Genomic DNA, 20,129 nt, shown 5'->3' with positions numbered 1-20,129 from the left:
GAGTTGCATTTTTGCATCAATGAAAAAAACTTCTTTGAGTTAAAAGGGATTTATTGCATAAAATTCATATTTTGTATGTTTTTGTACTGTCATTTAGGTTGCTACTGCTTCTAGAAACAACCAAAGCAATTAAAGAAAACACCCAGGTGGCTTTTGGTGATTAGTTAATAATTCTTGGTGTCTGAAAAATGATCCGTATCAAAAACCTCCCAGTTATGTCATAATCAATGGGCACTGTGACGTTGACTAGCAACCCTAGCTCCAGAGTGTTTGGTCAGCTGGTTTTACCGCAGTTCTCATTGTACAATGGCTGCTGGAAAAGACAAATGCTTTGTTGGGTTCTTGTTGATTGTGCAGGACGCTCCACTTCTGCTGTTCAATGATGTGCTTTTGTATAGTTGTGCATCTGTTTTCAGCCATTGTGAATGTAAATGTAGAGCCAGGGGGTGTGGCCAGCAGCCGCTCATTTGGATTTAAAGTGACAGAGGCCCTAAAAACAGCTCCTCCTGAAGGAGAACTGACCAGACTGAAACAGCCCAAAAATGGCAACAGGTAGGATTTAGAGGTGGACAGGAAGAGAAAGATGGAGTTTGAGCAACACAGTCTCTTTTTTCTCTTTCATTGACATTCGATTATTAACGCTGTTTCAAGGTCATGTCCAAACACAGCGCTCTGCAAAACCTGAGGTTGAGGTGTGATGGATTGAAATGTGTTCATTGAAAGTACATTTACTCGATCTGGTCTTATCTGCATATTGTAAGAATTATAAACTTCAAAATTATTGTTTACATTTACAGTGTTTTGCCAGCAGTTTTGGGTAAATATCTGTCAAGGTCGTTTGGTTTAGTGGATGTAGTAACCAAATTTAACCTGCAGGGGAAGTCTAGCGCTAGTGAGCCACTGACAGTCATGGTTCACATCAATTGACCGAAAATATGTATGAACTAATAGACAAAACACTCCAGTAAATGTAAAGAGGAGTTCATGATTTTACCTGAGCTTCATATTTAATAATTAAAATGAACACAGGAAACTTATAAAAGCTGAAAAATCTTTATTAATTATACATATTCAACTGGAACTTTGCTGTTATTACAAATAAAAATAAAGTAAATATCTTCTAGAATCAGAGTAATTTTCTATTAATATGTTTTTAAAAGAATATTTTTAAATGTGCAGAGATCTGTTTTGAACTTCACACACAGAAACGCAGCTGGATTTTTGAATCTTTCTCACAGATACTTCTCAGATCATCATCACAACGTCTATCATACCACCAGACCTCTGCAGGGTTTTCTGTCTTCATCATCCACACACAGTCCACCTCTGCTCCACCCAAAGCATCAGGCTGTCCAGGAGCCCAGAAACTCAAACTAGGAGATGAGGAACAGAAAGGCAGATTTAAATGAACTTAAGTGACTTTTACTCTTGAAATGAAACCAAATAATTTCAGAATAATCAGACCTTGTGTTCAGTGGAGATCTGTCTGGCCACAACCAGGAGCCTTCTGTCTTTGAGTAGGTCAGTCCGATCCAGAACGTTTCATTATTCTTGATTGTCTCCCTCAGTCTGATCTCCAGGAACATCTAGACAGAAAAAGTTGATGAAGATACAAGTGAAACTTTTCTGAGTTAAGATGAAGAAACATGATGATGAGATGAAATCAGAGAGAAGCTGAACCTGCAGCAGAGTTTCATACCTGCTCCTCTCTGCTGTCGATCTTCACCAGGTCTGATCCCAGATCAGCGCAGGAACGTCTGCTGTCAGTCCAGGAGGATGTAGAGTTGGAGAAAAAATAACAGCTTCCTCCGTATCGCTCCCAGCCGGCTTCACACTTTGGCCATGTCTCATCTTTAAACAGATCAGAAGAAAAACTTCAGAAAATCAGGAGGAAGAAATCTTTGGAGACAAACTGCAGCTACAATCTACAAGAATCTACAGGACAGAAATGAAACTCGGATCAAATGCTGCACTTTTTACTGCAGGAGTCGGTGGACGCAGTGAAAGAAGGGTGGAAACAATAAGTCTTTCATCTTTGAAGATAATTTTCTAAATAATTCTTGTCAACAGATACCAAGCACATTAAATACAATAGTGAAGAAGAACAAAAGATTTTTTGACAGGCTCAAAATGAAACATTAAATCTAGACTTTAAATCCTCACAGTCTCACCTGAAACAATCATCTTCAGTGATTCCAGATCCTCCTTCAGGGTTCGGCATCTTTCATTTTTCATCAGATAAAATACAGCTGTTTTAAGCAAAAAGAAGCTGATAATTAAAGTCAGTTTCATGCAAAAATCAAGTCAAAGTTTACTTATATATCACATTACGTGAGTTTTCAGTCTGGACTTTGAACAGACAGAGGGAGACTGTTCAGAGGAAATAATGATAATAATATGCAAATAACAACATGCAAACTTCAGAAAACAGACATTTTATTCTGAAATATCACCCAAAAAGCCATTATTATTACAGTCCTTATTGTATCATTTTTCAACAGGTAATATTTACTAAAATAATTCTCTGCAAACAAATAAAATAATATTTTATTTATATTGCATGTATAATATGCAATGTAATGTATGAATCTAATTAATGCTTTTGCTAAAAAGGAATGTTTTCCTAAATAATATGCATCTAATTTATGAATCTCCAATACAACTTCCTGCCATAAAATTCAAGTAAAAACTTTTTTTTTTAAAATTTGACTTCAAAGTTGAAGAAAAAAAAACTCACTAATGCTCAGAGCAAAAACTGCAACGACCAAGAGAGTGATGAGAACCAGCAGGACAGCGCGTTCGGGAGATATTTTGGACTTCCTGTCCCGTCCAGGTTGCTGCAGATTTGCTGAATAGTGAAAACAGAATGAACAGCAGAAGTGTTGCTTCATCTGGCCATGAAGACATTTACCACATGAAAAATAAACTGGCAAAAGGAAATATCTCAGTACAATATAATACAAGAACAAAATACATGACAATGCCCTCTGAAAAGGTGCACGAAGTGAGTAGAAAATGCTAATTTGCTGTTAATTAAATTTACATAACATTAACATTTAAGACAAGGTGCTATTGTGTTTAAGAAATTTCTAGAGGGAATAAATTATATGACCAAATAAAACTGAAAATATGAAAATGTTTTGTGGACAAAATTGCCATGTTGGTGTCAGAAGAGAAAAGGAAAACTTGGTTAAGATCATTGAAGAGCAACATATCCCCAAGTTCCTGTCTGTTACAACCAAATGTATGGAGAAATTTCTGAGCTCCAAAAGTCAAAATGAAATTTTTAAATTAATCTAAAAAATGTTCCAGAAAAGAACAAGGAAAATTGTTTATGTAAAAAAGAAAAAAACTCAGGAATGTGTCAGATATTCTCTATAAAAAACTTTAAAACTTCTGAACTTGACAAGTCAAAGAAATTGCTAAGAAAAAAACGGACATTTTTAGATTAATCTCAGAACAAAACTAAATTTCCAAGTTTCAAATTTAGACATTTTTTGACTTTTGAAATTCAGAAGTGTCTAGAAAATTTCTGAGATTAATCTAAAATAAGAGTACTTTGTGAAATATTACACCTCCTATTTTTTTCTTTCTATCATCCTAATTTAGTGATGGTTCTCTTGTAAAGAACCATCACTAATTTGCATTCATTCACACCAAATGAATGAAAAACTGGATAAAATCCTGCAGGACCTGTGTGATGCTATCATGTCAACATGGACGTCTGTCTCTGAGGAATGATTCTGACACCATGTTCAACTTGTGTCACAAAATCCAGCAGCTGTGAAGGTAAAATCACGCTGTCAGCCCAGTACTAACAAGGCGTACCTAATAAAGTGGCAACAGGTTAGAGAGATTCATAACAATAGGCTTCCATGTTTAGCAACAGAGATTACAAAGCGGAACATGTTAAGCAGAACAACCAGAGTGAGTTTCTGATATAAAAGTTTTCAGATTATCAATAATGTTCAAATGTTGTTTTGTTTCTCAGTCGACTGTTGCAGAAAGAGAGAAGTCAAACCCATTGTTCCCTGCAGTGACATATTCCACAGGAAGGAAGTATTTTAGGTCAACAATGATAAAACAATAAACTAACAGCACAAAGAATAAACCATATGAAATTCATCCATCCATCTTCTGTACACCCTCATCCCCAGTGGGGTCGGGAGGAGCTGCTGCCTCTCCAGCAAACGTTTCAGGTGAGAGGCGGGGTCACCTGGACAGGTCGCAGGGCAACACAGAGACAGACAGGACAAACAACCAGGCACACACACACACACACACACACACACCTTTAGTGAGACCAATTAACCTGACAGTCATGTTTTTGGACTGAGGGAGGAAGCTGGAGAACCCAGAGAGAACCCACACATGCACAGGGAGAACATGCAAACTCCATGCAGAAAGTCCCGGGCTGGGAATCGAACCCAGGACCTTCTTACTGCAAGGCAACAGTGCTACCAACTGCACCACTGTGCAGCCCTATATGAAATTCAATTAACCATAAAAACATAAACATCAGAGGTAAAAGCTTCAACGTATTCAGATTTCTAGATTCAGAAATGTTTGTTTTAGTTCAAACCTTTCTGCTTCGAAAGCTGGTTTTCAGCGGATGAAGAAACATTATCTGCACAAAAAAACACAAAGTAATTAATCTGATGGGGTTCAGCATACTTTTATAATTAAGAGTTCAGAAAAAAAGAAAGTGTCAATTTACAGACAAATCAAGTAACAATCCAATCACTGAAACAAAAATGTAGGTCTATAAAAATAATTATCATCATGAATCTCAAAGCCTAAATTTGTTCAGATTAAGTGACAAACAAATTTCAATTAGATTTTTTTTTCAAACCTTGTTTTGAAACCATGACATCATCATAAACGTCATCAGAAGAAACATCTGCATAAAAAACATAATGAAATCAATCTGATGGAGTCAAACATTAGTTTGATAGTTACATTTCAGATAAACAGAAAGTATCAATTTATGGACAGATACAGTAACAATCAAATCACTAGAGCAAATATTGGGCTAATAAAAGATAAAAAATAAATAAATAAAAGACTACTAAAACTCACACTTTATTATAACACAAATTAGTATATTAAAAGCAATGCAAACCTTGTTGTTTTGAAACCATGACATCATCATAAACGTTGTCATCCACTAAAGAAGCATTATCTGTGTGGAGAAAAATCATGGAGAAATCGATCTGATGGAGCCAAACATGAGTTTGGATTTTCACTGCTATGAAGAAAGGCATGAGAAAAAGCTCACCTCTGGGCGCTGATGTTGTGAACCTCATGTTGCTGTTTGTTCCAGCAGCTTCAGACACGTTTCTGCTGGGAGTCTGACAGAGAACTGCAGGTCAGGAGAGACAAACAGTTTTTAAAGCTTCCTGCAGGCAGGGAGGAGGCAGACACACCTGAGCAAGGACAGGTGCGCACCAATCTGAAAGGCATTCTAAACACAACTGAGTTTGGGTTTTTTTAGCAATAGACGTCATAAAGCATCTAAAATAATTTCTACATCAAAATTATTTGTGTTCCAAAAAAATTACTCATAGTTGTTCTCTTATTTGAGGCTTAAAATGCATTTCCCATTATATTTTAGTGTGCTGCTAATTAGTTTAGAATTTAAACGGAAAGTATTTGTTGTTACTTTTAATTAAGGCGTAAATAAACAATTCCGTGCTTTCCGGTCAAAAACCCCCAAATAAATGAAAGAAAGTGATATTTTACAGTGAAAGAATATGGGGAATAAAATAGTGCGCATTCCTTTAAACGTTTTTTCCGGAAGCCGTGTTATGCTCCTCCAATCCTGTGCTACACACTTAAATTGACTCGCCTGCCAACCAATCAAATCGCGGATTCTCTCCGGTGTGGGCGGGGCTAATGTCTCGTATTGAAAAGGAGGATGTGGCTCGTTCTTTCTGGCCAACTTGGCTGAAGTGTCAGCAGCGCCGCACCGACAGACTTCTGGAAAGTTTCTGCTTGGTGTCCCCCCTCCGGTGCTGTCATGGCCCCCAGCGCGCAGTTAAAGGAGGCGATAGCTGATGTACAGGACGGCATCCGAGCCATCCTTCTCGGGCCTCCCGGAGCCGGGAAAGGGACTCAGGTGAGGCTCGCAGCGAGCTAAGGCTGCTAACATTAGCTGTTAGCTTTGAGGAAAGAGAGGTGGAGTGCGCATGATCGATAACTAGTTAATAAGAACTTTAACCTTTATTGCTTTTATCAATAAATACTGTGTCAGTTTGTCATTAACTTCTGTGATTAAAAATGAAATTTCAGTTTTAATTCAGTGAGGGCCTTACTAACTTCATTCATTGACGTCTAGAACAATAAAATGTTTTCATTTCTTAATTTTTAAGGTTTTTTGTAGCTAAATTGTTTGTTCCTTTAAACCAAAATCCCCAACCAGTTTTTCCTGATTTTAATCTTTCAGGAATTTCGTACATTTTGCAGGACAGGACAAGTTACTGGCACCAGGAAACCAGCCGGTTTGTTTTAAAGTAATCAGGACATTAGTTTATTCTTTAAATGGACCTGAATGACTTTCAGCCGTACGCTTCTGCTAGTTTCCATTTTAATAAATAATTTACTCCAACATGTATTTATGTACATGTTCATCCAGCATTTGATTGTAAATGTTCAGGAATACATACTGTAGTTTTATAATGTTATAAACGTCTCAGTTCGGTTGAAGTGATCTCTGGCTCGAATGGATATGCAAACACCAAGGGACTAGAGTCCGCTCCAAAACCAGGAAGCACAGCAAGGTATTCTGGGTAAATACAACCAAAACAAATGTGTGAGTCAGGAGAAATGCTTCATGGGCTTTCACCAAAGACTAAAATTAAATCCTACAACAGCTAAAATATGAAGCTACTCCATTTTTATTTACGTTTGTGAAGAAAGGAGTTGTGCTGAAAGGTCATTTCCTTCAGAAGTTCTTGCTACAGCGCCACCACAGGCGAGGAGGGGAACCGGTTGCTCAAAGTGTTTGGATTGTTTGATGCAGAGTAGTGTAAAAGAGAACCACAGCAGCTAAAAATATAACAAATGTTGCGATTTTGATCCCAAATTGAACCCAGTTTACCAGATTATCTGGTGTGGAAACAAAAACAGACATTCATTGGTTTTTGTTCAGAGCGATTGCAAGATTTAACAAGAAATGGACAAATGAATTGGAAGCGAGTAATGCCAGCTCAATATTTTGTCAAAGCAATAACAGTATGTAAAGTTTTCATATTGTAAAGGTCTGTTCAGAGTGTAATGACTGTTACTAATATATTGTAAGTCCTGTGAATTTCCATCTTTCATGCTAATGTAACATTGAGTCTGTTGGACAGAGTCACATTACGCAACAGGTTAAAGGTCACAGAATAATGGAAACACTGAAAACGAGCGGACAGAAGAAAATGCACAGAAATACTAACTAATGATAATATCACTGAAGTTTCCTGCAGCCTCTGTTCGGAGCTTTTTCAGCCACATTCCTGGAGGAGACGCAGAGGAATCACTTTAGGGATTATATATCCTGTCTGGCCTGGGAACGCCTGGGGATTCCTCAGGAAGAGGAATGTCTCAGTTTCTCCCTCCGAACTTTTCCCCACTGCAAAAATCACTCACTGTTGATTCTTTCAAAGTAAATTCATCATCATCAACTCCGTCTGTAAAGCGAAAAATAAAGTGACAAAGCTAATCACAAAAAATTAATTAAAAACTCAATTCAAAACACAATGAACAGTTCAAATCCGTAAGAAGTATGAACTTATAACATTCACACAAAGAGAAAGTTAGCTTTTCAACTACAGACAGATTTCAAATACACAACAGAATATCAGTTTATCCCATGCCATATTGCTTAATCAATGGATTTTCTTATTTTATGCAGAAAGAGGTCGAGATATTTAATCTTGCTGCACAAAATACAAAATCTTACAAAGTATTTTTGTCTTGTTTCAGTGCAAATACCTTAAAACACTTGAAATAAGACAAAACTAACTTACAAGTAACTTTTCTGAAGGATATAGAAGCTTGCTTTAAGTCAGTAATTACTTAATAGTGACTAAAAAGTCACTATTAAGCAAATTATTTCACTTATAACAAGACATTTTTCCCTTGTTATGTGAAATAATCTGCCAATGGAACTAGAACTTTTTCACTAACATGAAAGAATTATTAACTTAAAATAAGCTCCTATATTTTTGTTTTTGCAGTGCATCAAGAATGTTCCATAAACTAACATATTAAATTGAAATGAATCTTTCCATTGTCGTCGTTCTGAATCTAAATTTTGACTATCTGAGTTCCTTTTAAAGTTGTATTTGCCTTTTTTTTTACAAATCTGTTTTGGTAAGTTGAAAGTGTGTGTGTGTGTGTGTGTGTGTGTGTGTCGTCCCTGCAGGCTCCCCAGTTAGCGGAGAAGTACTGCGTCTGCCACCTGGCCACAGGAGACATGCTGAGGGCCATGGTGGCTTCAGGCTCTGAGCTCGGCAGGAGGCTGAAGGAGACCATGGACTCCGGCAAGCTGGTAAAACATTCCTGCTTTCATATCGTCCCCTCAAAAAAACAAAATCACACATAACAACCTGACTATGAATATCTGAGCCACATGTGTTTTCAAAACGTAAAGCAAGAAGTTGACACATGATCTAACTTGTCATTTTAAGATATTTTCTAATCTAGTTTGGTTTGAAATTTGAGTAAAATATTGTTTCAGTGAGAAGTTTTTACTAGCGATGCATCAATCTGATATTAATATCAGATTGATGATATTAATATATCATATTATTGATATGATATAATATATCATTGGTGTTTTCTTCTGTTTTAACAAAAAAAACCGAGGAAAAAATAAAGTTTTACGTCGACTACTTTAGTAGTGTTCAAGTAGAAGCAGAGTTGAGATAGCTCTGGAGTCTGCTGGGTAGGAAAAAATGAAGTTCCGTTCAATCGGTCCCTGGGAATCTGTTCAGTCTAGTTCTGTGCTGTTATTTATTTTGCATTATATTTAGTATTCATAATTTCACTTTCTGAATCATTTGAAAGAAAATTTTCTGCAGAACATTTTTGTCAGTTTTGTTATATTTTTTATGTTATCTGTTATTCTCCTAATTGCTCTGACTGATGAAGCTTGTGAAGCTGTTGGTGTATTTAAGTGACTTATCAAATAAATTTGTCATTCAGTCCATTTATGTCTGTGTTTTAAAAATAAAAAAACTTTTTAAGTCAGTTCAGCTGTTTTCTGTATCGGATCGGTATCAGCCGATACTAAACTTCAGACATCGGTGTCGTAATTGAAAAAAGTGGATCTGTGTGTCATCTTCATTTCAGAAGATATTTTGCAGAGTTTCTTTTATTTTTTAAGTTTTTTAGTCTTTCATCATTACTAACTGATAAAGTTTGTGTGTTTTTGCACATCAAGGTCAGTTTAATCAGATAAAGATGGACTCAAAGGTTAAAACTCTACCGTAGACTGAAGGGTGTACTTTCTTTTTGCTGTTCCTTTATGTTTTCAAACTGTTTTTGTCTTTGTAGGTTTTGACATGAACTGAAGGTAAAATGCAGGAGGAATCTGTAGCTCTGGATTTGTTCCTTTAAAGTTTAGTTTTTCTATCAGTGGGAGTCGAAGGACATCATCATTACCACCTGTGATGTCATTTCCTTTGGTAATTTAGAGGCTGTTGGTGCTTCCTGTGTTGTTGGTGACAGTTAATTAAACACTGTGCTAAGCTTTGCCGGGTAGATAAAGTTGCAGGAAGTTGTTGTTGAGTGTTTTTTCTTTCTTGCAGGTCAGCGATGAGATGGTGGTGGAGCTCATAGAGAAGAATCTGGACACGACCGCCTGCAGGAACGGCTTCCTGCTGGACGGCTTTCCCCGAACGGTCAAACAAGCAGAAATGGTTTGCAACAACTTTTATTCCTCATATTTTATTCATCAGGTTGATAATCTAACTTCTGGGTTCATGCATTTATGAAGACAAACAGTGAAGCTGAAAGTCCTCTGTGTCGTTTGTCCTCCAGCTGGACGGCTTGTTGGACAAAAGGGACGAGAAGCTGGACTCTGTGATCGAGTTCTCCGTGGACGACTCCCTGCTGGTTCGCCGGATCTGCGGCAGGTAGGAGCCGCGGCGAAAAGAACGAATCGTTCAGAAGTGACTCAGTTTTACTGGCAGCCGGAACTGAAAGCTGATTTATGTTTTCCACGACAGCCGCTCCTCTGATTCACTGCCAGAATTTAACTTGCAGGATAAACGCTTTGGCTCCGAGCCACAAGAAACCGGAGCTGCAGTCACAGCGTGTCTGAGCTGGTCTGGTTTCTAAAACCTGCTGGGTTCAGGAATAAACCAGGATGAGTTTAAACAGAAACAGCAGAGTAGAAACTTGATCCTGAAAATATTTTCTTTTTGAACGTTTTGTTGTGAAGCTGCAGTTAAAGTTCTTCCAGTAACTGGAAATGCTGTGCAGGATGCATATTTGACCAGTAGGTGTTTGAGCTGTTGATCAGTCACATTGTTGGTGGGAACAGCTCTGCTTCTGTTTCCTCAAAACTTATGGAATTACGTTTCTGAACAATAAATATCATCCTGCGTTTTGGCAATAAATTATTTTATTACAGTTTATTCATTCATTTCTGACTGCAGTTTTCTCTTTTGAAGCAGTTATTGTAAATTGGTCTGGGTGGAGGAGCTGAGCCTGAAGCCAGAGTGCTGATCTATTGGTCCATCTAACACTCACCTGTAGTCATCAGGTTTCATTTTAAGGAGACCTACTGAAATTCCTCAGACGGGTTAGGACAGGTCTACACGCTGTATAAAACACAGTATTTACATTTTGCACAAGATTATTCTTGGATGACGGTTCAGTCTCATCAGTCCTGCCTGTTTCGAGCTGTTTAGGGCCTCTGTCATTTTAAATCCTAATAAGCTGAAGCTGGTTTCGCCCCCAACTCAACGTTTACACTCGCACGTGAAAATGGTTACAAACAGATGTGCAATTATACAACCGTACATCTCTGAAAAGTGTTAGTAGAGCCTACTGCACATCCAACAAGACTGCAGCAAGTAGTTTCCGGATGGCAAGTCAACAACAAAACACTTGTCTTTTCCAGCAGCCATTGTAGAGTGCATACAGCGGGTAAACCAGCTGACCAAACTGGAGCTCAGCTCTACTGATTTGTGACGTTACATTCAGGGAAAAGTTTGAAATGACTTAATTTTCCAGACATCAAAAAACATTAAGTTGTTGCCATTTTTTTAGAAGCGGTAGAAACCCAAATGGAACTACAAAAATGTCCAAAATGTTAAATTTGCATAATGTGTCCCCTTTGAAGAATAAAGAGACCATAGTAGAACCGTCGATGTGTGGTCATGTGGTATCTGCTGTACAATGGCTGCTGGAAAAGACAAGTGTTTTGTTTTTGACTTATCATCCAGAGACTACTTGCTGCATTCTTGTTGGTTGTGCAGGCGGCTCCACTTTTGCTTTTCAAAAGCGTACAGTTGTATGGTTTGCAACCATTTTTACTAAGAGACTAAAATCTCATTATCCAAGAATGATTTTGTTAAAAATGTAATGAACATGTTTTGTATCGCCCTTCTCTAATCTGTTGAAGGAAGAATAACTTGTTACCTTTAATGTGGGAACCGCTGTTCTTGGCAAACTGTGGGTCCAAATAGGAAAGAGATCATCTGACAGTCAATAAATCCACAAGGTTGACCCCTAACTGTCCTGGAGCCGGTTTTCCTCCACCAGCAGGTGGAGCTCCAGAGTTTTCCGACAATCCTCATGCTGTCTGCGTCTTAATCCCGCTCGGGTCGGCAGATTGATTCAGGAGCGTCTGGAACCGAGTGATAATGCTGGAAACAAGCAGAGCGTGAAATCATGCAATTAACAGCAGGTGGCCTGAAGGTGTTGGCGCGTCCTGCAGCAGGAAGGACTTACAACGAATCTTTGGTGAAGTGTTTACCTCAGAAATGGGCTGGAGTTTAAAAGCAGCTCACTTTCAGGCTGTTATGTCGACCTGCTAAGTCTTACCAAAGTTTTCACCCGTTAAATACGGTGGTGTTAGTAGGACTGTTCATCGTTTTCAGGATGAATCGGAGCTGAAAAAATAGTTGAAGGAAGTTTTGCAAAATCGCTGAACTAAAAAATGAGTTTAAATAAATGATGCCCTTTAAAGTCCACATCTTAGAGGTTTTACATATTTCATAACTGAAGTGGTTGTGGATCACATTGTTGCTTTTCCTGTCTGCACTGTAAACAAAAACAGATTACGATTACTGAGCGCCTACACGTTCTTAAAGAGGATTTTGAACCGAATCCTGGTCCCAAAAATCAGAATCAAATTCTCCTCATTTTATTTGTCCTCAAAAACTAGAATTCTCCTTATAAACATTGTGGCTGTCGCCCTCTGGTGGGTTCAGAAAGTACTACAGGGCCAAACCTGGAGAGTAGGTACCGAAATATCAGCTTTAAAACTGTAAAAACACATTTTTCTGATTCATTTGTTGGTACTGTCTGTCTTTATAGATGTTTCTCAAGAAAATGGATTGGTAGGGCATATCCAAAGTGCGGCCCGGTGACGAATTGTGGCCCTCTGAGTGAGTGTTGTGTGGCCCCTGTCCACTGTTTTAAAATAAAGCGAAATTGGCCACAATAACAGACAAAAGATGGTCTTTAGTGTAAAATAAAGTAATCCTCGTTTATTAAAGATGTTTCTACATTTATCTCATCTTCATAGTGCTTAAGATGAAACATTAACCCAGGTCTTGTTTTTGTAGAATCTAGATTTTTTTTTTTAAATTTCCCTTCCAAAAATGTACATAAGTTAAATGTGTATAATACATTTCATCAACAAGGCGGTTCAAAGTGTTTAGATCATAAAAACACGAGTCACCAATTATGAAACAATCAAGCATTACATTTTATCAAATGAATCGTCAATACTCATCAAATATATTGATTAATGATCCAGTTACTTAATAATCTAAACAGATGGGTTTTAGACTTTTTAAAGTAACTCAGTGTTTCAGCTCTTTTGCAGTTTTCTGAAAGTTTGTTCCAGATTTGTGGTGCATAGAAGCTGAAAGCTGCTTTTCTGGGTTTTGGTTCTTTAATTGTTCAGTGATTTTTAAACCAGTAGAAGGATTTTACAGTTTATACTCTGAGCTCCATCTTCCTGGTTTTAGTGTGAAAATGTTCTTCAGGTGATGGAAGGCTGGTTTTGTAACTGTCTTTATGTGGGTCTGAAGGTTCAGGTATTCAGAGTTCAGTAAACAGCCTGGGCCAACTGGTTTTGTGCCAAATCATTGTCATAACCTACAACACCCTTGTCCCTCATGGGGTCAGGAGGAGCTGCTGCCTCTCCAGCTAACGTTCCGGGCGAGAGGCGGGGTCACCCGGGACAGGTCGCCAGTCTGTCGGAGGGCAACACAGAGACAGACAGGACACACACACACTCACACACACACTTGCACCTAGGGAGAATTTGGAGAGACCAATTTTCCTGACAGTCATGTTTGTGGACTGTGGGAGGAAGCCGGAGAACCCTGAGAGAACCCATGCATGCACAGGGAATCGAACCCAGAATCAAATCGAGAATCAAACCCAGGACCTTCTTGCTGCAAGGCATCAGTGCTGCGAACTGCGCCACTGTGCAGCCCCCATTTTCATAACCGCCTGAGTGAATCAAGTTTCCAGCTCCGCCTACGTTGGGGAAGATTTGTGGTGAAGTGGATGCTCTCTGGTCTGAGGCGCAGCAGCTTTCAGATCGGCCTGCAGCATGTTGTGAAATGTTTAGTTGCCATCTCGACTGCATCATACTCGCCGCGACCTCGGTTTACGCAGTCATGTGCGTCTGCGGTCGTCGTGTTGCAACGGGACGGCGCCGCCCGCTGCCTGGCGGGTCCAAGTAGGACATGGTGTGGGATGTGAAAGGACACTGACCCGCTCTCTGCTTCCTCAGGCTGATCCACCAGCCCAGCGGCCGCTCCTACCACGAGGAGTTCAACCCCCCCAAACAGCACATGAAGGATGACGTAAGTAGTTTCTGCTGCGGGGTAACGGTCTGAGCAACCCGCCGCCCACCTGAGTGACTCTCAGGCTGGAATTGGGTCAGAGTTGAGCTGCTTTTCAGTAACTAACCTCTTTTCACTTTCAGACATGTTTTGTTTTTTCAGAAAGCTGTGACCCAGTTTCAGTCTGAAAAGCCGTTGCGTCTCCATCTAGGTGGGCAGGAACGGCTACTGGTGGAGCGAGTTTTTTATTTTGTAACATCTGCTGACCTTGTTATAAAGGCAGATGTAAGAATGGCTCTCGGACGACAAAAGTTCTGCCAGAACTGGATCTGCACCAGAATGGCTTCGTTGTAGTGAAACTTTTAGAGCTTCAGGGTTGTGTCTTCATCTCAATATAATGAGATTTTTATTTTACCAGGGTGGCAGAAATGGGCTTCCATATTATATAACCTTATTTGTTTAAAATAAATATTCTGGTTGTTTTCATCATCACATTATTTCTGAATCGTTTGAATAGGAACATTTAGTAACAATAGAAATCACTTCTGATTCAAATTGTGACCTTAAATATCAGAATTGAATCGTTAAACACTAATTTGCATTTCTAATGTCCAAACCCTGAAAAACTATAGAATCATCATACATAGATGTTTTTATTTTCATAAACATTTTTAAGAATTTAAACATTCAGTTTTAGGATTTTTACATATTTTGTAGTGCTAAATGTTAGAAAGGACTTGATTAAGTGATATTATTCTCGTTGCTTATTTTTTGAGCTTTTACAACATATCTGTAAAAAGTGTGAAGTGAATCTGTATTTTCTGCTTTAGTATTTTTTATGCAGAGTCAATGTTAACATTAAACGTCCAAGACTCCAGTTGCTGCTGACGCTGCATCCCTGATGTCATTTCCTGAAACAAAAATAATCAACTTTTGTCTTTTCATTTGAATAAAATCTGAAGGTGTCGAGCAGAAAAACATCTACGTAATGATTTAGTAATAACACTGCATTTTTATAAAATTCAAAGGATTAGAGAGATTTTCTGAAATATTTCCTCCTAAATCTTCACACCAGATCTAAAATGACCAACGGAGTCATTAGAGGATTAGAATTCAACTAGAAGTTGAATGATTGAAATGTTTTCATTCTTCAGCCTCTGAATAAATGATCCAAATGTTCCTGTAATTTTAAGTGTTTACAGCTATAACACAGAAACGTTGCATGTTGGGAATTTCTTGCGGTTTGTTTGGTTTACTGTCACAGCTTGTCGGTGTGTGTTGACTCAATAGTTTGGTGCTTCTGTTGTTTATTTTCTGTGATCATTTCCTGCTTCCTGCCTCCAGCTCAGGCTGCAACCAGCAGCAACATGCAGGAATTAAAGGGAACCTATTACACAAAACTCACATTTTGCACACTGTTGTTCTTAGATTTTTAAATCCAAGCAGCAGCTGTTTGGATTTAAAACAGGCAGAACTGATCAGACTAAAATCTCATTTTCTGAGACTGATTTTGTGCTAAAATGTAATGAACAGGTTTTGAAAAGCCCATAAACAGCGTAGTGATGGGGTTATGATGGCTTTGGGTCTTTCATTACAGTTTAGTTTTATTTAGTTTTGACTTTTTGTCTCATTTGGTTAGCTTAAATTAGTTTTTAGAGTTTGTTTGCTAGTTATTAATTAAATATTTACATTTATTGGCTACAGCAGGAGCTTTAGTTTTTTCATACTTTGACCTTTTTGAATTCTGCACCTAAAAATGAACCAAAGTATTGTGATCATGTCCTGATGTTTGTGCTCCTCCACCCAGGTGACGGGCGAGCCGCTGATCCGCCGCAGCGACGACAACGAGACGACGCTCCGCTCCCGCCTGGACGCCTACCACCGGCAGACGTCCCCCCTGGTGCAGTACTACAGCGCCCGGGGCCTGCACACGGCGGTGGACGCCTCCCAGAGCCCCAGCGTGGTGTTCGCCTCCATCGTGGCCGCCTTCTCCGCCGCCACGGCCGCCCCAGCCCGCGCCACCGCCTGTAAAGACCAAGTCTTCTTTATTTAACCCTTCTCTTCCTTCCTCTTTTTTCCCTCCTCGGTGGAGATTGCAAGAGAGCGGCAAGAAAATCTAACGTTGGAATGTAAACGAGGAAAGTAGGAGCTTAATGAGCCAGTCGTACTCTCGTTTCCGTGGTGACAACATGTTGAAAGTGTGACTGAATTATGACATTTGGCTGATCTGAACGCGGCTCCATAGAAAACATTCCCTCAGTGTTGACCTTCGTTGCTGGACTCTTGCTCTTTAACTTTCCCTGTTTCTTTTTGGGCCTTTTTGTTTTTTATGGATCCTCCTTCTTCTCCTATAACTTCACCTTCCCTGAATTAAGGTTTATGTAATTTCCAGCTGTGGATAATCACAGGAAAAGTTGTTCCCGTCTCGATGTGTGAGGTTTGAAGATCCTTTCTAAGATCCTTTTCAAACTAAAAGATAAATGAAGAATGTTTGTGCTTTGAATGATAAAATCAGCTTCTGCTGTTTCTGCCTCCATTAAAGCTCTGATTTTATTGGCTGAGTAGGATAAGCAACTATAATAGTTGTGTTGACTGGTAGGAGATAAAAAGTATGAGAATCACTGATCTGCATGATAAATATGCTGCTTCCATCAAACCAGTTTTTTCATGTGAAAGACATTCATCTCTCTCATCCACTTTGCCTTTTCACAGATCCCATAATTAATGGATCTTCTAGGTGTTTCAGGAATCAGGTTTAAAATAAATCAGCTGAAACAATCAGATTGTGATGAATCCATTATTGAAATTATCCTGAGCTGCTTTACTAATTTATTAATCGTTAACTGAAGGAAATACACTCAGAAAAGTTTTGTTGTATTTTGATCAGTAATTAGGCAAAAAATGTACAAAAATATTTGCACAGGATTCACGCATCCTGTGCTACAAATGATCAAGCTTAATGCTGTTACTGCATTTTAGACGATAAATGTTTATTTTCTTATTTAAACAAATTTTATTGAAATGTTTTTGCATCTTTTATTGTATTTCTAACATTGTATAAAAAAGTTTTAAGTGGTTGGAGGCAAACAAGAGAAAAATTGGGAATACGCCGGTTATTTTTATCCCATTTAATTATCAGAATATTCCATTAGTGGAATAATTGTTGGTTGCAACAATAACTGACATAAAAGAGTTAAAATGTTGCTGATAGGCTGCAGTTTTCATTTCACCAATTGTTTAGTTCGGTAATATTTCCATCGTTTCTCAGAAGTTGTATCTCCGGTTTTGCAGATGTGAAGTTTTTTAGTTTTTAAACCAGAACTCAGTCAGAATCAGTTTCATGTTTGAGTCTCGGTGCCTGGAGAAGTGAATCCTGTTCTCTCATTTGTTTATCCATTAGTTCAACCATCTGCTGCTGCCGCCCTCTGATGACCTCTGTGCATTAGAAAGGGAGCTTTTATGGGCCGGGTTAATTGGTAAAATCAATCAGAACCTTGTTTTCGTTTTTCTGGGAAATGGACGGAGTAGTGTTTTCAGCAGAGCAGCAGAGATTTCCTGTAACACGGTGTTACATCAGTTTGTACAGCCTGTTGTTTTCCTGCTGTTGGTGCTGCACAGTTTCTTTGGAACCAACTCATCTCATTTATTTATGTTTTATTTCTTCCTGTTACAAAAACTCGATTTGTCACCTTCTGTATAAACAAAATTAGAGCTTCGTTTATCCATGTTTGCCCGAAGGACTCGTGTTTGCATCTGAAACCTGGCAGCAGAAGAAAGGAGACCAAAAGCAGCACCTGGTCTTCCATATGGCAAACAGACAAAACGCGGTTGATTTGATGTGAAACAGCAGTGAGGAGGTAGAAAGCCTGACCCACTGCCCCTTCTCTAATGCAAAATCTGCAGCTGAAGGCAAAATGAAGTTTTACTGGATCGTATTCATTCATCTAGATGAATGAATGGATGACGTATGGATCTGTTGTGTATTTTCAGCTGTGATTAATTTTTTTATCTGTTGCCATATTTAAATGTCAAAAGCCACTTTTATATTTGCTTTTTCTTCTGCATTTCTAAACATAGATACATGTCTGATTAAAAAAACCTGAATGTTCACAAAATACATTCAGATTGACCATCCAGACGGCTTTCACCTGTTGGTTTGGGGATTCAGAGTTCCCTGTGCCTGGTTCCCTGTGCCTGGTTCCCTGTGCCTGGTTCCCTGTGCCTGGTTCCCTGTGCCAGGTTCCCTGTGCCAGGTTCCCTCTGCCTGGTTCCCTCTGCCTGGTTCCCTCTGCCTGGTTCCCTCTGCCTGGTTCCCTCCGGCTGGTTCCCTCCGGCTGGTTCCCTCCGGCTGGTTCCCTCCGGCTGGTTCCCTCCGGCTGGTTTCCTCCGCCTGGTTTCCTCCGCCTGGTTCCCTCCGCCTGGTTCCCTCCGCCTGTACTGAGGTTCCTTTGTCCAGTGATTACTCGGCTCATTGATAAGTTTTTCAGTTTGTCTTTCTGGGCATAAAAACTTAATTTCATGAGATCTGTTGTAATGTAAAGCACTTTGTCACTTTTTCCATGAAGTCTGGTGATAAATGTTGAATATTGTATTTTCAGAGGCCTGTTGCTCAGGTTGAGTCTTGGTTTCCCTTTAGTTTGAGACATTTTGAAATCTCCTGATTCTTGAACTTTTTCAGCTGATCGTTCTCTCTAACCTTCTAACCCGTGTTGTTTGTTCCTCAGAAAGCTGTGAATGTTTAGTTTACTCTTCCTGAATGTAACCATCAGCCTAAATGGACTGAGACAAAAAGAAGTACCAGCATTTCAGTGCCTGGGTCCAGTTTTGCCGTTCATTCACCAGAACCTTGTCTTCCCCTGCTCCCTCTTGTCTTGCAGCTGGCTGAAGGCCGAGCTGCTCCGCGCCCACAGAGGTGATCAAACGGAGGGTAGACTGAACTCACTGTGCTGTTGGGCTCCGTTTTAAAGTGCATTTTTATCCCCTGTAGATTATGACTGAACCAGCTAACATCCAATAAACCTCCTGCTTTTCTACAATCATCACATCTTCTGTCTGTCTGCATTCATTTTAGCTACGGATTTCATTCCCAGAGTCTGTGGAAATATTTCTCATTTTGTTCCGTTTAACTTCAGACACAAACTGAAAGAGATGCTAACAGTCGAAGCTAAAATGTTGTCGCCTTTAGCCTTTAGCCGCTCCGTTTGTACAGTGGTGTTCAGGTGAAACAAAGTGACACATGAATGCACACTAAAAACCTGTTTTAAACTTTTAATAAAAATAAAGCATTTTTTGAAACAAGTTTTAGAAACGGGCAGTGGAGAATGCTTATGGAGCCAGTGGCTTAATATGTCAGAATGAAATGTTATGAACAATTAAGTTGTTTCAATTAGGAAACAACTGAAACGACTCTTTAATGTTACAAAAGGTCAGAGTTCTGAAGCTCTGGTTATAATCAAAACGTTTGTTCTAGTTTTTAGTGCAAATATCTTGGTACATATGAAATCAGACAAAACTTACAGATTACTATTAAGCAAGAAAATGAATATTTTAAGCCAATAATTCCTTAATATAAACGAGGGCAACAGTCTGCCGGTGGAACCAGAACTTTTTATCTATTTCCACTAGAAACTGGTCCAAACATACTTGGTAATACTTTTTTGCAGTGTGAGATGTTAGCGTGATAATCTGACATGGTTTCAAAGGAAAAGCTGCTAAAATGTTTTTGGTTTTTTTTCTAATCAGAGTTTGTTGCTTCTTTGCTAATTGTAACGCCGTCGCTTCATGTTGTGTGACGTGAGGAAAGAAGTAAACTGGTTTCTCCTGCTGCTGTTTCTCCTGCTGCTGTTTCTGCTGCTGCTGCTGCTGCTGCTTCTCCTGCTGCTGTTTCTGCTGCTGCTGTTTCTGCTGCTGCTGCTGCTGCTGCTTCTCCTGCTGCTGCTGCTGCTGCTGTTTCTCCTGCTGCTGTTTCTGCTGCTGCTGTTTCTGCTGCTGCTGCTGCTGTTTCTCCTGCTGCTGTTTCTGCTGCTGCTGCTGCTGCTGTTTCTCCTGCTGCTGCTTCTCCTGCTGCTGTTTCTGCTGCTGCTTCTCCTGCTGCTGCTGCTGTTT

At 39.2% G+C, this 20,129-nt stretch overlaps 2 protein-coding genes across 3 annotated transcripts; one reads left to right on the top strand and one right to left on the bottom strand.

Moving 5' to 3' along the window:
• Positions 1-1,067: 1,067 nt before the first annotated feature.
• On the bottom strand, positions 1,068-5,681 carry LOC111610505 (CD209 antigen-like protein E). Its single transcript, XM_023344833.1, has 10 exons — positions 5,663-5,681; positions 5,279-5,362; positions 5,123-5,182; positions 4,853-4,900; positions 4,583-4,627; positions 2,738-2,848; positions 2,172-2,249; positions 1,700-1,851; positions 1,465-1,586; positions 1,068-1,373 (listed from the first exon to the last, which is right to left on the bottom strand). Exons 2-10 carry the CDS (start codon positions 5,304-5,306, stop codon positions 1,196-1,198), a joined length of 822 nt encoding a protein of 273 aa, XP_023200601.1. The 5' UTR covers positions 5,307-5,362; positions 5,663-5,681; the 3' UTR covers positions 1,068-1,195.
• Positions 5,682-5,918: 237 nt separating this feature from the next.
• Positions 5,919-19,068, top strand: ak2 (adenylate kinase 2). 2 transcript variants are annotated; one of them, XM_014470175.2, is made up of 7 exons: positions 5,919-6,118; positions 8,411-8,536; positions 9,798-9,908; positions 10,030-10,124; positions 13,973-14,045; positions 15,832-16,051; positions 18,902-19,068. In XM_014470175.2, exons 1-7 carry the CDS (start codon positions 6,020-6,022, stop codon positions 18,907-18,909), a joined length of 732 nt encoding a protein of 243 aa, XP_014325661.1. In that variant the 5' UTR covers positions 5,919-6,019; the 3' UTR covers positions 18,910-19,068. The 2 variants fall into 2 exon arrangements, with proteins under 2 accessions (XP_014325661.1, XP_023200603.1); XM_023344835.1 differs by lacking the exon at positions 18,902-19,068 and having other exon boundaries at positions 15,832-16,805.
• The last annotated feature ends 1,061 nt before the right edge of the window (positions 19,069-20,129 follow it).

Source organism: Xiphophorus maculatus, chromosome 13 (assembly GCF_002775205.1).
Source record: "Xiphophorus maculatus strain JP 163 A chromosome 13, X_maculatus-5.0-male, whole genome shotgun sequence".
NCBI classification, from domain to species: Eukaryota; Metazoa; Chordata; class Actinopteri; order Cyprinodontiformes; family Poeciliidae; genus Xiphophorus; species Xiphophorus maculatus.
Note: the sequence above shows the minus strand (reverse complement) of the source record. Positions and strands in the feature narration are given on the sequence as shown.